A 25202-nucleotide genomic window follows, 5' to 3' on the forward strand; every position below is an offset into this window, starting at 1 on the left:
GGCAGGCAGACAGACAGACAGACAGACAGACAGACAGGCAGACAGACAGGAGGAAGCAACAAAGAGGTGAAGACAGAGTTAGGAAGTCTGGGGAGATTATAGGCAGTTAATATCTTACCTGCTGTAAGTTTAATTCTGATCAGACTGATGAGCTGACAGCTGACAGCTGATCTTATCAGGATCAAACTGGATTGCTGCTGTGTTAAAACAGCTCCAGCCTCAAATAGTTCATGTTTTATAAACCTTTTCATCACTGTTACAGCTAGCTGCTGCTGCTGCTGCTGTATGCATCGATTCGATGTAAATAAACATGTTATTTAAAACTGACAAAGACGTAAAGGTTTGTAAAATAATGTTGAACAGTTTGAAGACGGCAGAGAGTCTTGGTCCTGTCAAAATAAAGTGTTAGCTCATCAGCCCAATAAAAATTAAAGGGATAGTTCAGTTAACTTTGAAGTAATGTTCTGTCTAACATCAAGAGTTTATAACTGATCAGTCAGAGGGAATGGAGTATGGCTACACTAATGGCTACAAAAACAAGGGCCTGTTTTAATCATTGGTGTAAAAAAATGCTCCATTAAACCTCTATATTTTTGCACAACAGAGTTTGTTTAGTAACCAAACAACATCTGTGATACTGCTGTCTGATCAGGTGCAAACTACTGAAAACTATTTGACAGAACATCCTTTCAAAGTTGATTGGACTATCCCTTTAATCTCTATTTGTCCAAACTGAGGTCCTGCAAAGAGTGAAGGCAAAATATTAACTGTTTGTTTGTAACTTTAAACTAAACAACAACTTTAGTTTATTGGTCAAATAAAAAATACATTTGAAATTTAAGCAAAGACGCTAAAAGTGTGTTTTGACAGTCGGAACCTTTTTTAAAATTTGTTTTAAATTTGTTGGTTCTTCCTTCCACATGCATCCAAATCTGTTCCTGTTCAAATCTGAAGCCGGGGGCCGGAGCAACACAAGGGTCTGAAGGACAAAAACAGCTCTGGTTGGAAGGTGGGAGTTCAGGAAGCTCCAGTAACTAATGACCAGTTAGTCTCAGATTGATTTACAGCTGAAACAGTCTAAACTCAAACGGGTCACAGATTTAAAATGAATGGGGCCGGCACACATCACATACACAGAAGCATGTGTGCAATAAAGCAAATAAAGTCAATGAGTTTGTGTTTCTCCACAGTCATCTTCAAAACTTAACTGTTCCTGTTAATCTGGTTCTGAAAACCTGAAAGTGATGGATCCTGATTTAAAACCAACTCTCTCTCTAAATACTGTCATGAAAAAATACTCAACGATAAGAGTAAAAAAAACCTGAATTTAAACAGACAAATTGTTGTATTTTACAATAATTCTGCTGAACTGACAACATTTTCCTGTCTGAGGTTGAGACGCAGTTCGGAGGACATCTGGAGGTCTTTCAAACTTTGATGTCAAACATTTTATCTGGAACATCTCGACGCTGCAGGCTTTATTTCACCGTCTGATTGATTTATTGAAGTGCTGCAAATAGAAGCACATTAGAGGTTAATTGGCCCAATAACCCAATATATCTTCTCAGAGCTGGAGCCACTGAGGGGGGGTCCAGGAGTTCTGCACGTTTTTAACAAAACCAAACCGGTTGGTGTCTTACATTTACATTTTGTTGCAGTTATTTTTGTTTGCTGTCAGTCCAGAATTAGAGTTACATCAATTCAATAAATAATTAGATCAATACTTTCAGTCATTTATTTTAAAAGATGAAGGTAAAAGATCATGATCATTCATTAAAGAGCTAACTCATTTTTACAGACTGCTCATGCAGTTTAATTTGCTTTTTTTGTTAGAGAAAACTGAACAACACTTTCCAAACAACAGATTCAAACTGATGGAGAGACAAGCGGCTGATTGAACCTGAGGTCTGCACAAAGTAAACAAGGTTAGAAGAGCAATAAAGCCAGTCTTTCAGCAGATTCCTCCCTGTTTTCAGAAGTAGTTGTTGCAGGTAAACATTCTCAGTGCAGAGACGGAGTCTGCACGCTCAGCAGAAGTGCTCTCCAAATAAATAAAAGGTTAAGAGCAAAGTGCACTGAGGCTCAAAATAACAATGAAAGCAGCAGCTCAGAGCAGAGCGGTTTAAAATGCTACCTGATCTGCTTTCTGTGTTTGCACACATTCACCACCTGAGAGCTAATTACACCTGGAGTCTCTGATGTCCAGAGTCATGGGTTTGTGACTCACAACACAGCTGGGCTACAAATAGTCCCATTAAAGCAACTGTATACAATAATACAACCTCAGTACTGAAAAACATGAGACATTCTGTAAAATGTAAATAAAAATAGAATGCATCTATTCTATATTTTATTCACAATGCAACATAATAAACATATCAAATGTTGAAACTAAGAAACTGTAGTTCTGGATTTTGGAAACAAATCTGAAAATAGTTGGGATAAGAAACATCTGGAGGAGCATTTAATAACTAATTAGGTTAATTAGCAGCAGGTCAGTCAGATAACTGGGGATAAAAAGAGAATTTTAGAGACTGAATCTCTCTGAAGTAAAGATGGGCAGAGGTTCACCAGTCTGCAAAAAACTGCTTGGAAAGACTTTGATTTTTCCATCAACTCCAGATGTTTTGAACTGGGATTTAAATGTGTTAAAGATGAAAATGCTTCAAGCAGGTTCTTCTGCTGCGGGTTTACAGACAGACTTTAACATGTTTTCCTCACAGATGACGGAGCTCCTCGCCTGATCTCTGAGGCTGAGCCCGGCCACACTAAGGAGTAAAACTCATTCCTGATTTTTGTCCTAATCCATACTCCATGACCACAGGTGAGGGTTGGACTGCAGACGAACTGGTTTGTCTTCATGACAAATCAGAGCATTACTCTCATAACTATGGATGAGACATCCATCTTTAACAGGACTCCCAGAGACTTGAACTCCGTGGCGTGAGGCAGAGGCTCATCCCCAACCTGGGGGGAGAATTCCACCTTTGTCCGGCTGAGAATCGTTGCCTCAGACTTGGAAGAGTCAACTTTGGCGTAGAGGAGCTTTGGACTGAAACACCAATTATCCTCATACTGCAACAATTAGAGCAACTGAAGCAATTAAAAATATCTTTATACTAAAAAAATCTACCAAAACTTTTCACAGCTATAATAAAAAATAATATTTTCCTTTATTATTGGCATTTCTTTCCACTTAAACTGAGTTAAATTAGTTGAACATAAAGAAACAGGGATTAAAAAGGTTCCTTCAGGGTGTTTTAATAGAGCTGGGTAAGAGACGGTCGTGTCTCAGTGGGATTTCAACCAGCAACCTTCCAGTCCCAGGCTGGTTCCTGCAGCCTTTGGGCCTTTCAGCTGCTGACATGTTGGCTTTCTGAGGCGCCGACTTGTTAGCTTCAAATCACAGCCTCCACACTCGCTCTAAACATGGAATAATGAGAATCCTGTGGGTATTAATTAGAACTGAGAGAGGGCCGAACACACACACACACACACAGAGGAGCCTTGGTGTTTCACTGCTTGGTTTGTTAAAAATGAAAACTGAGAATAAATCAGACAAAAACAAGAGTAAAAACGAAGCGTCCTGCATGAAAACTAAAACACATGAACCCTCAACAACCGGGTCTCCTTCCTGTCCTGCTCCTGTCACACAACAAACACAACTGTGGCTGTTAACTCTGCACTTTAACACATTTAAATGCGACACAGAGACCATCTCTGACGTGCTGGATTACCATCATAACCAGTCATTACAGCACCAATTAATGACCGATATTATAAACTATTAAAACTAACAGGAGAATCAGCAAAAACTATATAGTCAGAAATTAATTAACAAAACTAAATAATAAGTTATTGTTATAAGATATAAATGAGCTCCCACAGACTATAGGTTCAAGTTATGTTAGAAACCTGTTGTTTGAGAAAGATGTTCCTAAAATACCTTAAATTAGGTCTTTAGTCCTGGTTGTCAGGGTTTATTTGTCTTATTTTTGTTTGTTTTTGTTTTGTTGTGGGATCAAATAACTTCTTGCTTGAAGAGAAGTAAAATAAAAACACAAAACTAAAATCTGTTTTTTAAGGAAGATATTTAGGATTGTTTGTTTCTGTAAATCCTGCAGCCGCGACCCGTTTGTTGCAGATTTTTCTTTTCTTTAATATCATTTCAGCAGCAGAGCGTCCTTAAAAACCGACTGTTTGATTCCCATTTTATATGTTTTTGACTGGTTCATTGCAGGATAAACCAAACCTCTACCTGCCTGACCTGATTGTGGGCCGGGGCCCCCTCGGTTCCTGCGCAGGGGGCCAGCGTGAGGACGGGCGTCTCCTGGCCCTCTACCGTACGAGACTCCAGACAGTTCTGTCTCTGTTTTATCACCCCGGACTGTGAGTCCGAGTCGTCCGGGACCCTGATGAACACAAAGAGTTTTCAGTTAATGCAGACATTAAAGATTTGTTTTAATCGAGTGTTTTTACGTTTTAAGAATTGATTTTTAAATGGAAAAAACATCTGGAAGTCATGTTGACGTCACCCCTAACTGAGATGGGATTAAACTAAAACCTTATATTCTGACAAGCAAGAAAACAGAACAAAAACAAGAACCATTAAATATATAGAATGATGAACAAACAGTAAAAACAACAAACTCCAGTTTAAACAGAATCAGTAAAAAAGAGGAGTTCAGTTTTAATCCTCAGAATATTTGAACTACATATAGACATCGTTGTTGGTTTTCTTCTGCAACTTGAACAAATCTGTCCCGAGAGTCCAATCTTCTGAAAGTTTCTTCTTTGTGAAACTTTCTTGTTAAATTCTGGGCTGTAAACTGGAGCCCAAGTCGCGCCGCGTTAATTCAATCTGCTATCTCTGGCTTTTAATAACGCGTTAAAGGTTATTCTGCGTTTTAAGGGTCAGGTCTGTTGTCCCCTGAGAGGAAGGCTGCTAATTCCATTCTGGGGGATTAACGCCAGCTGCTTCAAAGTGTGTGAAAGGAGGAGTGTTTGTGTGTTAACGACATGTTTGTCCTGTCCGGTGTGTGTGTGTGTGTGTGTGTAGAGGGGAGAATCTGCAGACAGGATGTGAGTCTGAGGAGCCGGGACTTTCAGGAGCTTTCAGCCAATCAGGACGGAGATTTTACAAACAGAGGCAGGAAGTGAGGGATTCAGAAAGACACAAAAATGGAGACTAAACGTTGGCTGTTATTTTATTTCAACCCAAATTTACACCTGAGAAACTCCCTTTTCTGCTAAAATGCAGCGTGAATCCTGAGAGCTGAAAGAAGCTGAAACTGGTTATTAAAGCTAAAAGAAGCAGAACTAAAAGTTTCATGTAGCAAAATGCTAAATGTTAGCTATAAACTAACAGTAACAAAAGACTAGCTAAAAGCTAAAAGGAGCATAAAAAGATCGAACTCCCCTACTCCTCCTACTGAAAAACTGTAAACCTCAAATAAAAGCCACATATTGAACCAACTCTGAATAAAGTTTTATTTTCTTTAAGACTCTGTAGATGCCTCTCTTCATTTATGATTTTTCTGGAGGCTAAAAAGGCTTTTTTATGTATTTGTTTGATTGGAGCCGATTCTGCTCCGGTTTGATATTTCCAGCTGGGTTGTTCTCTTATTTTTTCTTCACAGCCTGTTTCTGGAGTTCAACCATCATTTCAGTGCTTTTTTTTTAAAACTACGGCAGGAGGAGTGAGACGAACGAGACGATCTCTCTGTGATCCGAGCTCCCAGGGGTCATTTCATGTCTGCTGACAAGGAGTCATTTAAAAGAAAATCAATGAAGATGATTGTTTTTGCTTCTCTTAACTGGCTCCAGTTATTTAAAGTCACGTCCTACAATTAACTCCTATAAATCGGACTCTTTGCTGTGTAGTTTGGGCTTTCAGTCGTCTTTCTTGCTCGTTTTGTCTGGTCCTCCTGCGCTCGATGTCTGCCACTTAAAGCTGAACTAATCCTCCCTGCAGGCCTGCATCTTTTCATACAAGAAGTTAGTATCAACCCAGATGAGTCAGCAAACCGTCTACAACAGCACCCGGAAAATACAAAACATGAAAAATATAATCTTTCTCCAACAATGACCCAGATGGGAATAAAAACAGTTTTGGCATCATCCTGACAAAATTTCTCTTTTAGGTTTGCATGCTCAGCACAAACTTTTCCTGCACACACACACACACACGCTTACTTCAGCTCTGGGTAGACGTTGTCCAAATACCACTTGAAGGATTTGCACTTGAGCTTCTTCCGAAGTTCCACTCTGCCACGGACGCTGGTGAGACACAAAACAAAAGCACAGGAACGAGTTTAAACATCACGTCAGAAAAGAAACTTCCCTAAAACACAGAGAGACAGAGGCAGCCATGAAATAAACCAGTCAGAGCTCACAGATTACAATCCTAACGCATCCCAAGGACAAAGGAGTCGAGATGTTCGTATTCATGTTCCCGACAGATAAACTTTTAATGATGCTTGTGTTACGCTTTAGTGACTGAATGTCTGATGCAAACACAAACGCTGACTTCTAAATACTCTCAAGATTCCTGGTGGTTTATCTTTTTTACTGAAACTATTTTCATAAACTTCAGACAGTTTTTTAAGGTTAGGATCGAAACGAGTTCTGCTGCAGCGGGAGGAATAAACTTAACCTCAGACTGGTTTCAGTAGTTTATTTTGTTGTTAACTCAGTAAAAATAGACTCATAATTCTCAGACACAGTTCAGTTCAACTTTTTTCTATCAATAACATTTCTTATATAAATAAACTTTCTAACTTCTAATAATCCCATTCCTTGTTGTGCTGATTGCATCAAGCAAACAGCTTCATGCACCATAATGACACTCACCCTGCTGATGACATTTTAAACTGAAGCACTGAGCAATAAACCCTTTTTATGGAGATTAAGCAAAAGTAATTTGCATTCTTCCAGTTACATTACTGTAATGTGTGGGAGGGAGTTTTGTGGGTTCTTACTCTCCGTAGGATTTGCCTCGAGCCGCCGGACGAGCTGAGTAGTAAAACAGGCGGAAATCGTCCATCCACACCTCGGCTGTGCGTCGTGTGTTCCTGCAGGCACGAACACACACTCTGAGAGTGAAATACTTTTATTCAGGGTTCCTGTAATCATGCCCAAGCCTTAAATCACAAACAATCAGAGGTCTGAATAATGGCGAAGAAAGCTGAAGGGTCATTAGGTCGGAATAATCATCCCGCTATTGTCAGCTTCCTGGAGAAACGCTGTGAGACACATCAGAAGGAAAATGAATGTCGCGGTGTTCCAGTGTGAATCCAGATGTTTCATCTGAAACCAGAACATCTGCAAACAAATGAAAACGTCTTTATGTGAAGACAGAGTCTATTCATGTATTTATAATGTTCTGTTAATTATATCGAACAAAACAAAAAAAAAGTATCAGTAGGTTTACTCTCAAAACAAATCCTTACAGGTCCTTATGAAAGGTGGGTGATCATGTAACTGATTTCACTTCTCTGTCTGTTAGCAAAATTATCTCGTGACCCATTGGACAGATTTAATGAAATTCTCAAAAAGTAATCATTGGATGCACGTCTACAAGTGATAAACAACCCAATTCAAGATGGCCGCCACAACTAATCGACCCTAAAAACACAACAATGGATATAACTCAGTTAATTTTAAATATATATTGAGCTGTGGTGGTAGCTGATAGTCGTCCCCTTTACTTCCTCCAAGCGCCGTGCAGCGGGCGCCGTGTGTGCAGCGAGCGCCCTGCATTTATTCAAGGATGCTCGTTTCATTTATTTATTTAGCTGCTCATACGTAGAGTTACCTGCCTGCTGTCTGCTGCAGGTAACTCTACGTAGATTTACCTGCAGCAGACAGCATTAGCAGTCATCGTAGCTCAGAACATGTGGAAATAAACCTGAAGAAGTCCGACTAACAGCGACTCAGAGCAGAGACCATTAAAGAGCAACAATCTGCTGTCCAAAATGACAAACTAAAACCTTCCTCAGCAGTTCCATATTAGGTCTTTTTACAGCCCTTCAGAAAGTTAATTACATCGTCACCACTCCGTGCCTGTGTGCTGTTTGAATCCTGATGTTTCAATATTCTGACGCTCTGATCCCAAAAACAACTCCAGACAGTGAAAGAATGGGAGATTACATCGATACACTCAATGTGACTGCTTTCTGGTGTTTGAGTCAGATTATTATTTATCTATGTAATCACAAATAAAAAGTGTTTGTTTGAAGGCTTATTTTAAACAGAGGAAATTAGTTTTTAAACAAACCCTCTTTGAGCAGCAGTTAGTGAGACCTTTCTGTAAAAATCTGGGATCATTCGGACTGTTGATCGCTCATATTTACCAGACGAAACCGGACTTTTAACTCGAAGCATCAGAGCCCGACTCCTCGAACAAATTCCCGTTTGTTTTGGAAGGCCAAGGTCACCCGTGCACTGACAGCGCTCACACCCTGCAGTGATCTGAAGTGTCAGCTCTGACTGACAGCGTTCACACCTGGCTGGTTAAATGGGTTTGTGTGATTGGACGTCAATTTCCCGCTCTGTGTGCAGATTCCCTCACAGCCAGAGAGCAACAAACAGGACATCAGCAGGTTTCTTTATGTTTCTGTAAAAATGATTATTCTTTTCACATCAACATGACTCAGAACCATTTTGGTTATATCTTCGTGGATTTATCTTTTAATGAACAATATAAGAGAAATATCTCCTGATTAGTGACTGACAGAGCTCAGTCATTAGCCTGTAGCATCAGCTGTGTTTGATTCGGTGGACATAATGAGACAAAACTGCTCAGACTGTTGTTTTATGATCAACGCTGTACATCAGGGGTCTCCAATCCTGGTCCTCAGGGCCTCCATCCTGCAGGTTTTACTTGTTTCTCTGCTCCAACACACCTGATGTGAATCAACAGGTGATTAACAGGCTTCTGCAGAACATGAAGAGGTGATTTAACCTCTGAATCAGGTGTGTTGGAGCAGAGGAACAAGGAAAACCTGCAGGATGGAGGCCCTGAGGACCAGGGTTGGACATCCCTGCTGTACATTACCACATATAATGACCACAATGGGTCCAAAAACAACCAGAACAAACAAAATAAAGAGAAACTCACTGGTAATCCTCTCTAATTAATAAAATCTCTTCAAAACTGAATTGAATCTGACGTTTGTTTATTCAGGAACAAAGCATAATAAAGACTTTAAAGTTTTAAAACCTATTTTCTTCCTGCAGTCTTGCTGGAAGAATAAATCAATAACAAGAAAATATGTAAGTGGAATACAAAATAACACAAAACAGATTTTTAGCAACTAAACAATATAAAGAGTTGATTAGTTTAAAGTTCATTCATTAAAACATTTAGTTAAAATCAACCAAACAAGATAATTTCTGTTTATTTATCTTTCTTTGGCGCTGTCGGCTCAGTTGGAGGTTCTACAGCTCGGTTCTGGACAGAGGGGAAACATTTTCAGTTCGCTCAACGTCGTTCACACCTGTATTTAAGTGAAATTTGATTGTCTGAGGCAGAATATGGGGACTGAAAGGAACTTTTTGGTGCAATTCATACTTTTTGTCTTCAGCAGTTTGGTCTTTCTGATTCTGACATCAGCTCACAGACTGCAGATAAAAACAGCCGACCTCAGGAAGAGCTCTGGATCAGTGATTATATTCTAATCCCAGCGGCTACGTTGTCTTTTTTTCCTCATATAAATCACATAACGTGTAACTAGGGTCAAGGGATGATCAGTTTATCAGCTGCTTTGCTGATTGTGACGTTTCCTGAACGTGCATGAGAGCCCTGGATGTTTTTACTCGTCCAAATGAGATTTTCAGGTGTTATATGTTTGTGCCTCTCATCAGCTCATTTCCATTCACCTCGCTGCACTTTATTCACCCACACTCCTCCAGCAGCGCCTCTCATCCCTGTTTACCCCCTTTGTCTCATTTTCGTTTTCCTCTCTGTAGTAATTAGCTATTAGCAGAGTTTCTGTGAGCTGTGAATGATCTCATTGAATTGACAGAAACCCTCCATTATGAGCATTACCCGCGCCGGCCGTGGCAGCTTAATGAAAGGGGGAGCGGAGAGGGACACGCGACGGTCTGTGGGCGTGCAAACATAAATACGTGTCAGATGCGGGGTTTAAATTGGCGCCACTCGCCGTGCACACGCATTCACCACAAAGAAGGAAACAATCTTTGTAATCAAATTATCAGGCAACAATTTCTGCAGAACACATTCGTAATCCTGCAGCATCCAGCTAATTAACAGCAGAACAACAACAGCTTTGTTTCAAAAAGTGCTGCTGATCAGAAAACATCAGGCCACGAAAAGTCATCATCCTTGGCGCAGAACAGATGTTGCCTCTGTAACGACCGACAGGGAGTGAAATGAACAACTAAAGAGTCCAGCTAAATAAAAACATCTCAGCGGTGGTGTGAATTAGCCAGTTGACACAAAACAATAAGTTTTTATGAGGCGTTTGGACGAAGATTTGCTCCAAAGTGTCGTTCCTCAGCTGGAGAACCGTTCTGGGAACAGACCTTCTTTGGAGCTCGGCTCTGCCAATAAAACCACAAAAACAAGTCAAGTGTTTACACACCGAGGTTAATGAACGACTGAACTGGTAAAAGGATAATCTCTTAGATAAATCATCGGTCTGCGGCATTTAGTGAGTTTCATGATGGAGTGCAGCAATTAAGTTCTTCTTCTTCTCTTCCCTCAGTTTGTCTCGTTTCAAATCAGGCTTAGAATAAACACTTAAACTCTGTAAGTCAGTTTGCTTCTTAACAAACAATGTTGGTGATTTTCTTTTATTAGGTTATTCTATTTTAGCCGTTCATCTATCCAAACATTTAACTCATTCAGGACATGGCTGCTGTGACTTTTGGTTTAATCTTTTTTAAAGTATTTAACTTTATTTACAAATGTTAAGATCGCTCCAGTTCCTTCAAAAACATAGTTCTCCTTAAAATCTGCCTCTGTTTTTGTCTTCAGATGCTACTTTTTGTTTTTAACGAGCCTTATGCTACTTTTAGCTATCTTTTTGCTACTATTAGCTATTAGCTAGTGTTCTGTTTTTGTTAGTTTTAAGAACACAGTTTCAGCTCTTTCTGCTGCTCACAGCTTAATAAAATCTGATTTATAGTTTTTGCACCATGGCTGTTTATTTGAGGGTTAATTTTCAGTCTGTTTCTGTCTGTCGTGGCAGTCAGGGAGCGACAGCCAAAGGTCTGTGGTTACCACGGTGACCATAATGAGCAGCAGCTGCATCTGAATTCCTCAGAATTTCAGAAACTTCAGAAGATTTCTAGTTTTGTTCACGCTCTTCATATGCCATGCATGGAGTAAAATCAACCTGATGCTGTAACATAATCTTATTATAGTCTTGATTGATCTGTTTAAATCAGATCAATACGCCCGTGTTGTGAACACATTAGTTCTGTTAATGGATTACTGGGCTGCCTGTAAACACGTCTCTGTTTAAACTCTTTGAAAGAGGCACACAGCGAAATAGAGCTTATGTTAATGGGATAATATTGTGTTCGCAGCTCAAAGGCTTGCAGGCGGCTGTAAATCCACTTTAACAACGATGTGAGCCGAGCCTGACGGCTGCGACAGCAGCTCAGAGCCGAAACACTGCGAGTGCAGCCAGTTAACCTGCGCTTCAGTCAGAGTTACACACTGAAGGGTTACATGACATTACAGGGGGAAATAGTTCCTTTTACTTCTAATTTAAAGTTACTCAGTCAAGAGTTCAGGGAGTTTACTGATCAGGGAAACACGGAGAACATGCTTATGGTTCTCTGAATGTTGACCAAATATATTATTAGCTGCAGAACATGAATGGATGGGACTTAAAATATAATTGTCTATTATTAATTAAAATCCAAACAGTGATTTGTGACGTTGTTATTGATGGGATGATGATAGATTTTCAATATATTGTGCAGCTGGAGTGAATTTAACTTGGCTTTTGAAACACATACAAGTTTATGTTGTTCTTGTTGGGACACATTTCAACATTTGCAATCAAAACTGTCCTTTGCTGAATAATTTAAACAACAAACTGTATTCAGAATATAAACAGATCCTACTGGGACGACTAAAACAGCTTCAGTTACTTACTCCAGTTAATTATTTAATTGGAAGCATAGAGGCGTTTATGTTTGTTTTTATTTAATCCTTTAATCATTTATTTCCAGCCCCACTAACGTGAACTCGTCTCGTCTGTCTGTGTAAAGAATAAAAGCCTTACTTGATGTAGGTGTTGGCGTTCCCCTCAGGAAAGACGTACGGGTGCTTCTTCCTGAAAACATGGCCGACTCTGCTGCAGGGGAGGATCTCCAAGCTGCCGCCGCACTGCCAGACCCGGAACGAGATCTCTGCGCGGAGAAATAAAACACAAAAAGCAAAAAGGCTTTTATTAAAACCAGATCCTCCCCGACGACTTGATTCATGTTAGATAATAAAAAGATCTTAAAGTCAGGAAGTCTTACAGACGGCTGACTTCCATCAGAACAACCTTCTGGTCATAAAAAATATGGATTTTTGAATTTATTTAGCACATTTAATAAAACACACACAACCTATATGTCTTGTTTCTTTTAATAAACTATTAAAATTGTTTCACCTGCAGCAAACTTTACTAGTAAACATTTAAACACATCAACTATTGATGCTCTAATCAAATATTAAGTTTAATTTGTGTTGATTAGTAAACATGGGCAAAATCTCTGACTAGCAGCCTGATTTCAGCTCCAACTAGTTGGGCAAACGTGTTTGTAGTAATATGTTTGTTGAAGTATTGCACTGAAATGTTGAACTGCTTAATATGAAGAATATTAAATAAAAACAGGAACATCTTTCCGTCTGAACACATTCCTTTATGACCCTCACAGAGCAGCGGAGGTTTCTTTTAAGGTATAAAGTGAAAACAAAGAAGAAACACTTAAATCACGACAGAGCACCAGACATTCAGATAAGTTGATTCAAACAGAGTATTTGTCCCGTTGTTGGAGTGTTTACTCGGAGCAGAAACATAACTTCAGGTGAGTAAATAAACCTGTTTACTCACTCAACAGTTATAAAACAGCTCGTTGTTTATTTGCAGCTCAGCTGTTTGTTATTTGTCTAAATGTGCTGGTTTTTCTGCACATGATAACTAAGTGGGTCAAACCTGCCTAAATATTTGATGATCAGCTGACGGACTCTGATTTGTTTGTTTTCCATCATTTCCTGAGCGCCGTGTGCATTTCCATGACCTGCTTCACTTTTCCTGCTTCTCTGTTGACAACAGCATCCAAAAAAGGTAACACACACACACACACACACACACACACACACACCGGCTGTCTGCGGGTTCAGATCAGGAGAAAGACTGATGGAGTTTCCCCCAGAAGAACAAAAAGCTTGGAACCAGAAAGTTTTACTCCAAGAACGAGAGGAGAGGACGGGGAAATCAGAGCGTGGAGCGGGTTTGATGGGGAGGAGGCGGGGATGGAGGGAAAGATGAAACACGAGACGGAACAAAGGAGAACAAGAGGAGTCAGCATGATGGGGAGATACCGACACAGAGCCTCGGAGACTGACGGAGACATGACAGAGAGCAAATGAGTGTGTGTGTGTGTGTGTGTCAGGGAGGCTAATAGTGTTTCACTGATCTGAGAGAGGCAGCAGCACAGCAGTCACACACACACACACACACACACACACACACACAGCCTCAGACGACTGCAGGCCGGCGGCAGCAGGAGAGCCAGATGTTGCTGCTGAATGAATGTCAGTTTCTTGACTTTTATCAGCCGAGGGAAAAGTTCACCTTCATCCATCTGATACTGAAGGATCAGCAGCTTAATCACTCGTCTCTTTATCATCCACTTTATGTTCACTCAGTAAAAACCAGATGATCTGTTCACATCACACGGCCCCAGAAATATGATTGATGCACGTTTTCAACTATATTAATCAATCAATATTTATTAACTTTTGTTTGAAAACAAACAAAACATGATGACAACAATCAGATTTTTACTGCTTTCAGAGAAGAAATAACACAAAATATCTTCCTGAAATTCACTTATGCTTTTATATACAATGTATTTGTTCTTTGTTAAGTAAAACAGTTTATTTTGACTATTTTTCATCACTATGACGCTTCATGCTTTGATGTTTTATGTTGACAAAAGGCTCGTTAAAAGAAGCAGAAGGCCACTTAAGAAGGAAAGGTAGCTAAAAACTCTGATGAGCTAATGGCTAGTCTGGGCCATTAGTGGATAGCTGTGATCTTAAACCAACTCTTCATGCTAACACTGTTTTATAAACCTTTACATTGATGCCATGCTGGCAGACAGGCTCTGATATTCGAGCAGGAAAGACCTCCTGTTTGCAGAGGAAGTGCTAAAGGAAGCTGCAGCTCTTCTACATTAATATCCATATAACAACAAATTGGTTGGTGTTTTATTTTTTGTTTAAATGTTTAAAAAGCGTTTAAAAAGCTGTCAACAGCAGGTAAGAGATAACCTGTTTCCATAAAACCCCAGTTTTAAAGATCTGAACTGTCACTTTAATCGTGTCAGTTCTGGTCTTTTCTGTGATCAGTTCTGAACTTAAAGCTCTGAAACTTCAGGTTCATGAACCTGGACCTGATTAAAGCCTGATGAGCTGCTCAGGTCTGACTGATTCAGATGTCAGAACGTGGAAAACATGTTGCATCATGGGAGCAAGAGGCCGATCGGTTACACTGCTCCAAAGGTTTGCATCACTGCTGGAGAATGATGGAATAAATAAAAGCAGAACTCACCGAAGTTCTCCCCGCCCCAGATGTCCATGGCGGTGTCGTATTTACCCAGATGATTAAACCAGGACCTGTCAATCACAAAGAGCCCGCCTGCGATGATGGGGGTCCTGTCAGAGAAACAACAAAAACACAACAAGATGACATCTGATTTTCTTCAGGGTCTCAGGTTTGATCAAATTCAGACGAGACGTCATGAAAAACAAACTAATATCAGCGAACATCCATCTGATGTTTGTGCTTTCACTCCTCCAATAATCTGTTCCAGAAGAAAGAAGCTTCAGTCTGGTTGCTGTTTGTGATTAGCAGACTGTTTGTTTACTGTTTACACAGATAAACCATCCCAAAAATACAGCCTGAATCACAATCTGGACCGACTGAAAGGCTGAAGGCCAACACGCGGCATGAAATACCCTCTGTTTATCACCAATTATCCTGCCTGCAGAACACACCCCGTGACAGAGTGTGTGTGTCTGTGTGTGTCTGTGTGTGGGTGGAGTGACACGGAAGCCTTTTACAAGCTCAATTTGTCCTTGTGTGTTTAAAGGAACGTGACTTTGTGTGTGCGTGCATGAATCTGTGGCTGCAGAAAGCGAGAAGATTAAATAGCATAAAATAACTCTGCAAATAAATGGAATAAAATGTGGTGTGTGTGTGTGTGTGTGTGAGAGAGAGGACTGATGTAGAGGGGGTGTAATTATGTCAAGACTTTCAGGGCTGATCAGACAACATAATACAGCCCAGCAGTGATGATGTGATGTTATGAGAGTGGATTACAGCCGTTGTGAGGAGAAAACGATGACAGGATACAGAATTTATTTTCCAGCTGGTTGTGACCTGCAGCTGCAGTGAAGCTGCTGCAGGTCACCTGTTCAGAGCTGCAACCTTTGTGCGTTTTGTTCAGATGTGCAGATAAAAGCATGGTGAACCATTAACAGCCTTTCAGATGGCCCACCGCAGCTCGCTACAGTTAACTAACGCAGAAATGAGGAAAAAAACACGTTATTACACATGTATCTGAGAGAGGAAGAAAAGGAAGAAAATCATGCACAAAGTTAAAATATCCTCGGCAGAGAAATAAATCTGGATTCTGACTGATGGAGGAGAAAAATTTGATCTATTTTAGCTTTTATTCAGCTGATTATTATCTGTGAGTTCAGTGTTTGAGTCGTTTTGGATGCTTTTCCCATGAATGATCAGACGTGTGTCATTTCTCAGCTCCTCCCTGCAGCAGTAACGGGTCAGAAAGGGGCGGAGCCGGGTTTTGGTTCTGATTGCTGAATGGGGGACCTGTGAGAGCAGCGGGCCGCCTCAGCCCTCCAATTAACCAACACTGTCACAGAAAATTACATCTGTGGATCCTTTTATTATATTTCCAGGCTGTAATATTTAGCTGTCATGAAAGAAGCTTTTTAAAAGGCCTGAAAATACAGTTTTAAACTTTCAGATGGAAATTCTTTACTTTAAAGTGTTGCTTATTAGCTGTAGTGAATTTACAACAACAATTTATTTTTGTACATTACAGTTAAATTAACGTCTTGTTCATTAATTATTTTCTTCTGATATAAACTGAAGAGAAGCTGCTGTTTATTTAGGTTCAAACAGTAAAAAAGAATAAATCAACTAAATATAAAACTACTGCAACGAGTTAATAATTTAATAGTGCAAAACTTTTAATGTGAACTAATAAATTAATGATTAAATCAGACCGTTGGGTAAAAAAGATCTCTGTTGTCACACAAAATATTTTAAGATTAATTATTAACCTACTTTTTAGTTTGGTTAATAAGAGCCGCTTCATAAATTATTCAATAATGCTTCATAAATAGGTTATTCGTTAGTTTGTTAACACTTTATTAAGCTATAAAAACCATATAAAACAGTGACTAACACTGACTAAATAACTTTATTTGCCAAAACCAGCTTTGTATCTACAAATACTCATAGAGTTTATATGTAATTAATTAACTGATAAATGTTAATTGTTGGGAAAAAAACTAATTTATTTTGAGAAATGCAAATATATAGAGAGTCACAATATCAGCTGATAAAAAAAGACACACAGGCTCCATTTGTCCTGCATCTGGGAGAAGATCCTCTGAGCTCCTTAAAACAGGAAGAAGTCAACAGATTTCCTTAAAAATGTAAAAAAATAAATAAAAATTCACCTTTTTAATGCAAACTTATTCCAAGTGATTCTAACTACGAGAATCAGAAAAACCTTCTTCATGCATCCGTTTGGTTTCATCTGAGACATTTTTGGCTCTTGCTCAATAAAAGCTGAGCAGTACGTCACACACACACACACACACACACACACCTCACCGTCACCACAGAACCACAGTGACACTCGTGGCGTCGCTCAGAACTCAACGCTGCTCGTTCGGATCAACTCTAACTTTCAGTTAGTTGGCAGTTATTTTCATCCTTTAAGTAACATGTTTGTATTTCAGTACAGAGAGCAACACACACACGCACGCACACACACACACGTTCCTAATTTGCAGAAATAAACAGTGGACATTTTCTGTAAAACCAATTAAAACTTTAAAACTTTCTGTTCGAGCCTGAAAATGGAAACTGCAGACTGAGGTTAGAGACCTGCAGAGTTTGCCAACATAATTTAAAAGATTTATTTATTTAATATCAAAATTCCTCTTTTTTTCAGTAAACACTTACAAAAACAGTTAGAAATAATGTAAAATGTATTTTTTACCCTGTCTACTTTAAAACAGTAAAACAGCTAAGTCATCTGTTGGGTTTAACTCTACCTACATATTATTTGAAATAATCTGTATTTCTTACTCTTGTTGTTTCAGACTCGGATATCTTCACCCAGCTTTCTGTTTACACCAATCAGAGGATCAGATCTCTCTTCATTTAAAACTGTACTCCAGCAGATTAAATCATAAATGTGGGAGGAGGGTACGAAGTGTCCTGGCTGCTCAAACTGAACCTGCCTGGCTCGCTGGTCACTTGCTCGAAATTTAGTGAGGCTGCTGCTGAAAATTCATTTATTTTGTTGCAACTCTGCATCCCCAACTAGTCTGCAACAGTCCCAGCTCAGAGATGCAACCTGCAGGCAGCAGGAGATTCTTCTTTCTTTAAACTGTGAGGGATTTAAAAGATGCATGGATCCAAACATCCTCACAACAATATCACTTTAGGGATGTGTCTGCAGAGGTCAGGATCCACCAAACGCAACGCAAAGAAAGAAAACCAGTGAACATGGGCAACATAGACTTACTTATTAAGCACGTGCACACGTACAGAGAAAAGCTGAACGGCTGAAAAGCGTTAATGCTGTCGTGGAAGGATCGTATCTGAGCTGCGACTGCTGCTGGCTCGTTGGTGACTCAGTACAGCAAGAAAACAAGCAAATCTTCAGTCTCACTGAATTCTGAGTGTTTGTGACAAAGTGAGCCACATGGTCGTCTTCTGAGCGGCCAGTTTTTTAAAAACATTCACCTGTTTTGGTTTGCACAGCTTGCAGGAGTGTAAGCTCCGCTCACCTCTGACCACATTGTTTCCACCTTGACAGCCGCTCCACGTTCATGATTCATTCTGCTGGAGAACACTTTACAGATGAAGACTTGGATTTGGACCAGAAAGATTTCATATTTTTTAATTATCATAAGGCAGCACAGCCTGCAGACTGTTCAGCGTGTCCATCACTGAAAACACCTTTGATGAGAACTGGAACATCAGAACTGGATTGAAAATCTTGGGGAGTTGTCTCTTTTACACCATGTTTGGCCCGGTTTGTGTTTGCCACCTTGGAAACACACGGCTCCAGGATGGACAGCATGAAGCTTTCTACCCAAACATCATCTCATCATTAAACTAGAATTTCCTGATGATAGTGTCTCCTTTCAGGAGGATAAAACTCTGCACCAAATGGCTCAAAAATGGTTTGAAGAACAACAATAAGTCGGGGATGTTGTGTCAGCTTCAAAACTCTTCAGAATTCAACAAATTGACAAACAGGTTTGATATACGACGGTCTCATCTCAGCTGTCAGAACTTAAAGAGTCCATTTACCACCAGCTTGGTGCCAGAAGCCACAGCCGACCTGATTAAACTACCTGCCTGCTACCCTTTTAAATGTTGCATTAAGACTCAGGGAGTTCAGTTTTCAGGAGTGCATTACTTGATTGGCTGGGTCGGGTCGGTCCGGCGGGCTTGCTGTTCAGGCAACAACTGCTCCCATTTAAAATGGAGACTCCAGTCAAACCCTGGGGGACAAAAACAGAAAACATTGTTCAACACAGAGACAATACTGTGGGGATTAACTGAGAGTATCGGCTGAATGAAGAAAATGATGGGCTGAAGATACAAAAAACTTTTATTTTCCTCAAATATGAAGGACTCTCAGCTACTCCCACATCAAAATGTAGCTCAATATCTGTATATCTGACTGAATTCCAGCTGTTTTTTGTATTAATTAGCTGTGGTGGCCATCATAAATTGGATCAACTCCCAACATTAATCAGTTATAGATGGTTCATGAGATGTTTTGCTAACAGACAAACAGGGTTGACTCCAGCAGTTATTGCTGAAAGCTCAGGCAAAGAGCAGCACTTAGGACATGTTTTGGGATTGACTATCAGCCACTTCCACATCAAATATGAACAGAATTAAAGCAATTTATGTGTTTTTAAGGTTATTATTTTAGAACAATTACTTAATTACAAATAGAAACCTTAATCAGTTATTAAAATATTCAATTAACTGCTGGATTTAGAAATGGATTTCAATTCTTTGTAAATTCAATATTGTGTTTTATAAAAACACAATATATATAAAACTAAAAGGACATAGAAGTAAATGTTATGCAGTTAAAGAATAATTCCATAATAAGGAGACTTTTACAAGCAGTAATATAGTTTAGTAAACAGACAAAATAAGCAAATGGAGAAATTAAAAGCTTATATTATCCACAGACGAATAGAAGCAAAGTTTTTGTAAACTTCATAGTTAAAGTCTGCAGACTGTCGGCTGGTGAGGTTCTGTGATTGTAAAGCAGGAAGTCAAATAAGTGCTGCTATAGTACTACCATCTTTATTCTCTGTGTGTGTGTGTGTGTGTGTGTGTGTGTGTCTCAAAGGGATCTGCATCAATGGAAATCTATCTTATAATCACCTTTTTTAATGTTATGAGCCACAATTTCATCTATAATTAAAATCCCTTTATAAAACCAACTGTCACCATTAATTCTGTGTGTGTGTGTGTGTGTGTGTGTGTGTGTGCGGTTGTAGTGCTATTATCACAATTGACTGGCATTGATCGCTGTTACCAAGAGAAGAAGACTCGGAGAAGACAGGCTAATGGCAGGAAACATGAAGTATAAAAGTTTTCGAGGAGATCGGCGATGGAGACGGCGAGGGCTGACAGAACACTGATGTGTGTTTGTTCGGGATTATTTTCAGCCCATTTAGTTTCAGCTCATGTGTAACTAAAGAATCCTGTCACACTAAAAGGAAGAGCACGCCTCAGGGTTTCTATTTCACATATTCAGTCAGTGATGCTCTGATGGTTACAGAAACATTTATGTTTGGTCTCGATTCCAACAAAACATCACTTCTATCAGGACAGTTGGAGCTCAGCGTATCCAGCCACCCCTCAGAGTCTTGTTTTCATCATGCAGAGTTGACTCCATAAACTGGTGTATTTTAACAGAAACCAGAGTTATTTTTTATCCTAACCTGACAGACTCTGTGCAGAAACTTAACTCAAAAAGTCAGACCAGTTTAATGTGTCTGAATTAAGATTATTTGTCTTGACACACCATCAATGTTGTGGTACAATATAAAACAATTCAACAATATAATATAGTTCGAGTTCTCCTTTGATCACCGGGTGTCACTTAGGAGAAAACAGTAGTTTCACAACAGGAACTGCAGCAGAAGAAGAGTTGGACTTTAAGGCATCACCCAGACAGTTTTCCAACATTATTTTTTTAATTTATCCTTTTAAAACATAACCTTGTGAATGCAGCATCCTTTCTAGATTTGTCTTCAGCCACAGAAACACCAAAAACAAGCCGAAATACTGAGGTTGATATGTAGTGCTGCAACAAAACTGCATCAAAAACAGGAAACCAGACATGGAGCATGCTTCTAAGGCACACCAATAAACAGAGCGTCTGTTTGTGGTGTGGTTTAGATTGGGTATTTGGCCGTCAACAACAAGGGTCTGCACCTTTCCAATCTTCATAAGTGCTATTCGAGTGTTCGGGTATCTCTAGTTTTGCTCTGCTGTGGAGGAAAAAGTCCAAATAAAGACTGTATGAGCAGACACTTTCAAGTGGTGCTGCACATTTCAAATAAAATATCACATTCAAGGAAACAAACTGCCCAGGCTTCCTCTGGGAACGGGAATGTTGAGAGTGTCAGAACACTTAAAATAAATAATAATAATAAAAAAAAACATTTCAAAGGCATTTGAGCTACAGAGCAGGTTCATGAACTCGTCATGAAGGGCCTTCTCATAATTCTGGAAGCCTCGGGGGTTTCTCTCTGCCATCTCAAGCTACCCTGAAGGCACCTCAAAGCCCGTTTGATTTTTCTGACTGAAGGTGGAAGAAAGTGTTTTCATACCTCCACGGAGATCAGCAGAGGCTGCCACGTAGGCAAAGGTGTCCATGTTGATGATATCAATGACGGGGCTGACCACACGAGTCGGGTCCTGGAAGCCACACACACACACACACACACCCACCCACCCACACACACACACACAGATTAAAACTATGAAGCACAGAAATGACTCAGCAACTAAAAGAAAAACAAAAAGGGACTTAAAAGGAGAAAGTGTTCCTGTGTGCAGATTCTCATATTTTGTTCCAATAAATGATATTTTCAGTCTAGTGTGTGTTCATTCTTCTGTGAAACGGGCTGTATTTTTTTTCTTCCAAGGTCATTATAATGCTCCGCACTGAAAGGAATTTCAGTCATTCAGCACCAATCCAGCACACAGCACATTTACTGAGGTGAGAGTGACCGCTATTTCTGGTTTCTTCAATTCCGACCCATTATATTCACTTTACTGGCTATAATTTCAGACCACTGATCTACGTGAACGAAATTCAGAGAAATATCTTTAAATGGCAGCAGAACTGATCAAGAAGGAAGAGAATAAAATGAATAACACAGTGATCAGAGGTAAACACACGAGGCTTTAATTCAGTTAGGCATTAAATGTTATTGTGTCGGGGACAGACAAGAAAAACACAAACAGGAGATTATTTTTTATTATCTTACTATAAAAATAAACAAACTAGCTGAACATCCACAGACATTTTTACATTACTTTAAGCACATTAAACCTTAATATCTGGTAAACTTACTAAAATAAAACAGAAATGTGTCTAAAATCAGATTAGAATCAGGAGACGTCTGCAGTCAGAGGTTCCACTCATCAAGGACTTTAATGTCATATTAATGTTGGAGTTTTAATGATTTATTTAAATCTTGAAAAATATAAGCTATTTAACACGATGGTAACAAGAAAAACACATCTGAGATATGTGTACTGTAGATACAGTTTAAAAAACATTAATTTCACCGCATAAGAAAATGTATAAAAGCATCATTATCCATTAAGTACTAAGAAGGTTGTGTTTTCACATCAATTATTACCTCCTTAACCTGTCAAACAGAGTCCTAATTGGTTCTAAAGTGAGAGCTTCACTTGGTTCCCCTCATGTTTCCACTTCTGATGGCATCATTTGTTCTTCACAAGGATAAAAGTACAAATTTTCTATCACACGCACCCTAAAACTGCCTGACGTGGGCTTCCTGTTAAATCATGTGGTGTCCCTCTATTAGTTTGGTCAAACGGTTGGATGCTCCTTCAGCCAGTGATATTACAGAGCAGGTGGAGCGGTTCTGGACCATTAGCTGCAGGGTCAGAGCAAGGGGACGCGAGCTGCATCCCTCTGCAGCTCGAGCCACATTACAGAGCACGGCGCCTGCTTTAATAGCTGTTAGGGTAATGACACTGTGCAGCACTCAGGGAGAAGCACTCCCTACATTACCATTGTAACTGGATGACTGTTATTTTCAAATCACTCCGGAGCAGTTTCTTAATTTTTGTCATTTCTTTTTTTTTCCTCACCTAATTTGAAATGAAAACATTTGATGACTGAGCTGAGAGCAAACTGACACCAAAACAATCCTTCATCATGCCACGTCAGGCATACTTTAATGACCACATTTATTCACAACGTGCATGGGCTATAAACCTCTTTGCTTTATTTCAGCATCTATCAGAAGGTGAGATGAGAAGTTTGCTTTTTATTTGTTTTCCAGCTGAAAGTTTTCCTCACAGAGCAGAATATAATTTCACTTAATCACTCAATGGGATTTATAAAAGCCTCGAAAAGCGGTTCATTGTTTATTTATCACCAAAAAAGTGAATGCTGACCCATCTGAAAAACATCAAATAAATTAAACCACAAACTTTCTTTGCACAACTTATTTACAAAGCATTTTTCAAAAAGCTCGGACTAAAACATGGAGCTGAAATTTCCCCCAGTCAGCAGTTCCAGCTGCAAGTCCTGAAGTGCTGAGGGTCTGTTATTGTTTGGGGGTTTAAATTTGGCCTTTTGTTTCTCGTATTGATGCCATTTTCTCTTCATGTCTCCTGGTCTGCTAATGTTTGGTTTTAATTTGATGTACTTTATGTTCTCCTTCTTTTTCTTTCGGCTGTTCCCTTTTCAGGGGTCTCCACGGCGAGTCGTCCTACATCTAACTCTGTCCTCTGTGTCCTCTGTCCTCATTCCAGCTACCTCCATGTCCTCTCTAACTGCATCCATAAGTACCTAATTTAATTTGTTTTGTTGTAATTATCAGCTTTACTTCAAGTTTCATTTTGTAAAGCTGGTTTTCTTGTCATTCAGGTAGTTTGGGTGTTTGCTGCCGTCTCACATTTCTTCTCAGTGTGTCTGATTAACAAATTTATTCTTCAAATCTGATTTCTTCCATCAGTGAACTCAAACCTGTTCATTGAAAATTCCTTGTAATTGTCAGATTTCATTACTTGCTGACTTAAGTCCTTTCTGAGGCTCATGAGCTTCTGAAAAGCTTTTGATTAACAATATTGATCACATTAATATAATATTATGAATAAAAACAATTTCCTCCTAGTTGCTTTGTCCTATAGTATATGAGTCCTTATTTTTACTTGTAAACAAACAAACAACAAACATACCCAAGATAAGACTACAAACACAACGTTCCTGAAAGATCCAGAAATGGTCCGGAGAATCTCTTCGAGGTCAAACAAATATTTTATGCCTTTATCTAAAAATAACTTCCTCCAAATGCATTTATAAGTTAGATGTTCAATATTATTTTCTTCAGAAAGTGAGGGACATTAAATAGGACAGGGCGGTTGGTAACTATTAATACTTTTAGTCGACGAGTTTAAATGATATTTATGGCCGTTCGCTGTCCGTGGTCCTGAAGAGAGAATAACAACTTTATGAAGAGTTAATGCATATTACAAGAGTAAAACATAAAAAACTTAGTTTGATTTCTTTGATCAGAGCCAAACAGATAAGTTTAAACATTTTCTACAACTTTAAAGTTTTTAAGCAGGTTTACTGTCAGGTTCATAGCGTCTTAACGTTTGCACCAAAAACAAATAGTTTGTGTTGTTTCCTTATGATCAGTGAAACCTCGTGTTATTTTCTGCTCATCCCAGTAAATTATTTGTAGGTCATCTTTATGTTTGGAGATCAGAACCAGTCACTCATACAGGAATATTATCATGATCTCATTTAATTTGTTCATTGAATTAAAATTTGTCGCATTAATTAACCTTTTTTAGATGCAGTGTTTGATCTGGTGGCAGTTTTTTTTTTTTTTATTGTTTTATAAAAAGATAAGTTAATTATTATACCTAACAGATGAGAGTCCGATTTTACATTTTCACATTTATTTTTGTAGCTTTAGATCAAAAATGTGTAAATTTGTTCTCATTCTTAAAGTAAATAGCACCAGTGTTGATTTTACGTCTGGCTCACAGACGCCTACAGCTATTTAGGAATGAAATTTGTAGGTTTTTATTTCCACAGAAGCTGATCTTAAAATGTGCAGAGAATAAAATCAACTCTTTGCTCCTAAACTTTGAATTATTTTAATCCACATCTCCCTCTTTATGACCTTTTGATGATTGTTCTCATCTTGGACAACATTGAGCAAGAGACTGGAAAATGCCTGAAATCACAAGTATTTACAGGTGCTAGTCATAAAATTAGAATATCATGAAAAAGTAGATTGATTTCAGTAATTCCATTTAAAAAGTGAAACTTGTATATTATATTCATACATTACATACAAACTCATATATTTCAAATGTTTATTTCGTTTAATTTTGATGATTACAAATGACAAC

The 25202-nt window shown here is 39.0% G+C and overlaps 1 protein-coding gene across 3 annotated transcripts in view; it reads right to left on the reverse strand.

Annotated features, from left to right (window-relative positions):
- galnt14 (UDP-N-acetyl-alpha-D-galactosamine:polypeptide N-acetylgalactosaminyltransferase 14 (GalNAc-T14)) overlaps positions 1-25202 on the reverse strand; it is a 144493-nt gene that overhangs the window by 8092 nt on the left and 111199 nt on the right. The window contains exons 7-13 of one of the 3 annotated variants that reach the window (XM_017434922.3): positions 21401-21488; positions 18952-19036; positions 14808-14911; positions 12264-12390; positions 6981-7073; positions 6196-6279; positions 4268-4412 (exon numbers count right to left, since the gene is read on the reverse strand). In XM_017434922.3, the coding sequence (XP_017290411.2) occupies positions 4268-4412; positions 6196-6279; positions 6981-7073; positions 12264-12390; positions 14808-14911; positions 18952-19036; positions 21401-21488 (726 nt within the window). Of the gene's footprint in view, positions 1-4258; positions 4413-6195; positions 6280-6980; positions 7074-12263; positions 12391-14807; positions 14912-18951; positions 19037-21400; positions 21489-25202 lie in introns of all 3 variants that reach the window. The other 2 variants (XM_037981566.1, XM_025010265.2) reach the window with 2 other exon arrangements.

This window comes from Kryptolebias marmoratus, linkage group LG19, assembly GCF_001649575.2.
Source record: "Kryptolebias marmoratus isolate JLee-2015 linkage group LG19, ASM164957v2, whole genome shotgun sequence".
NCBI lineage: Eukaryota > Metazoa > Chordata > Actinopteri > Cyprinodontiformes > Rivulidae > Kryptolebias > Kryptolebias marmoratus.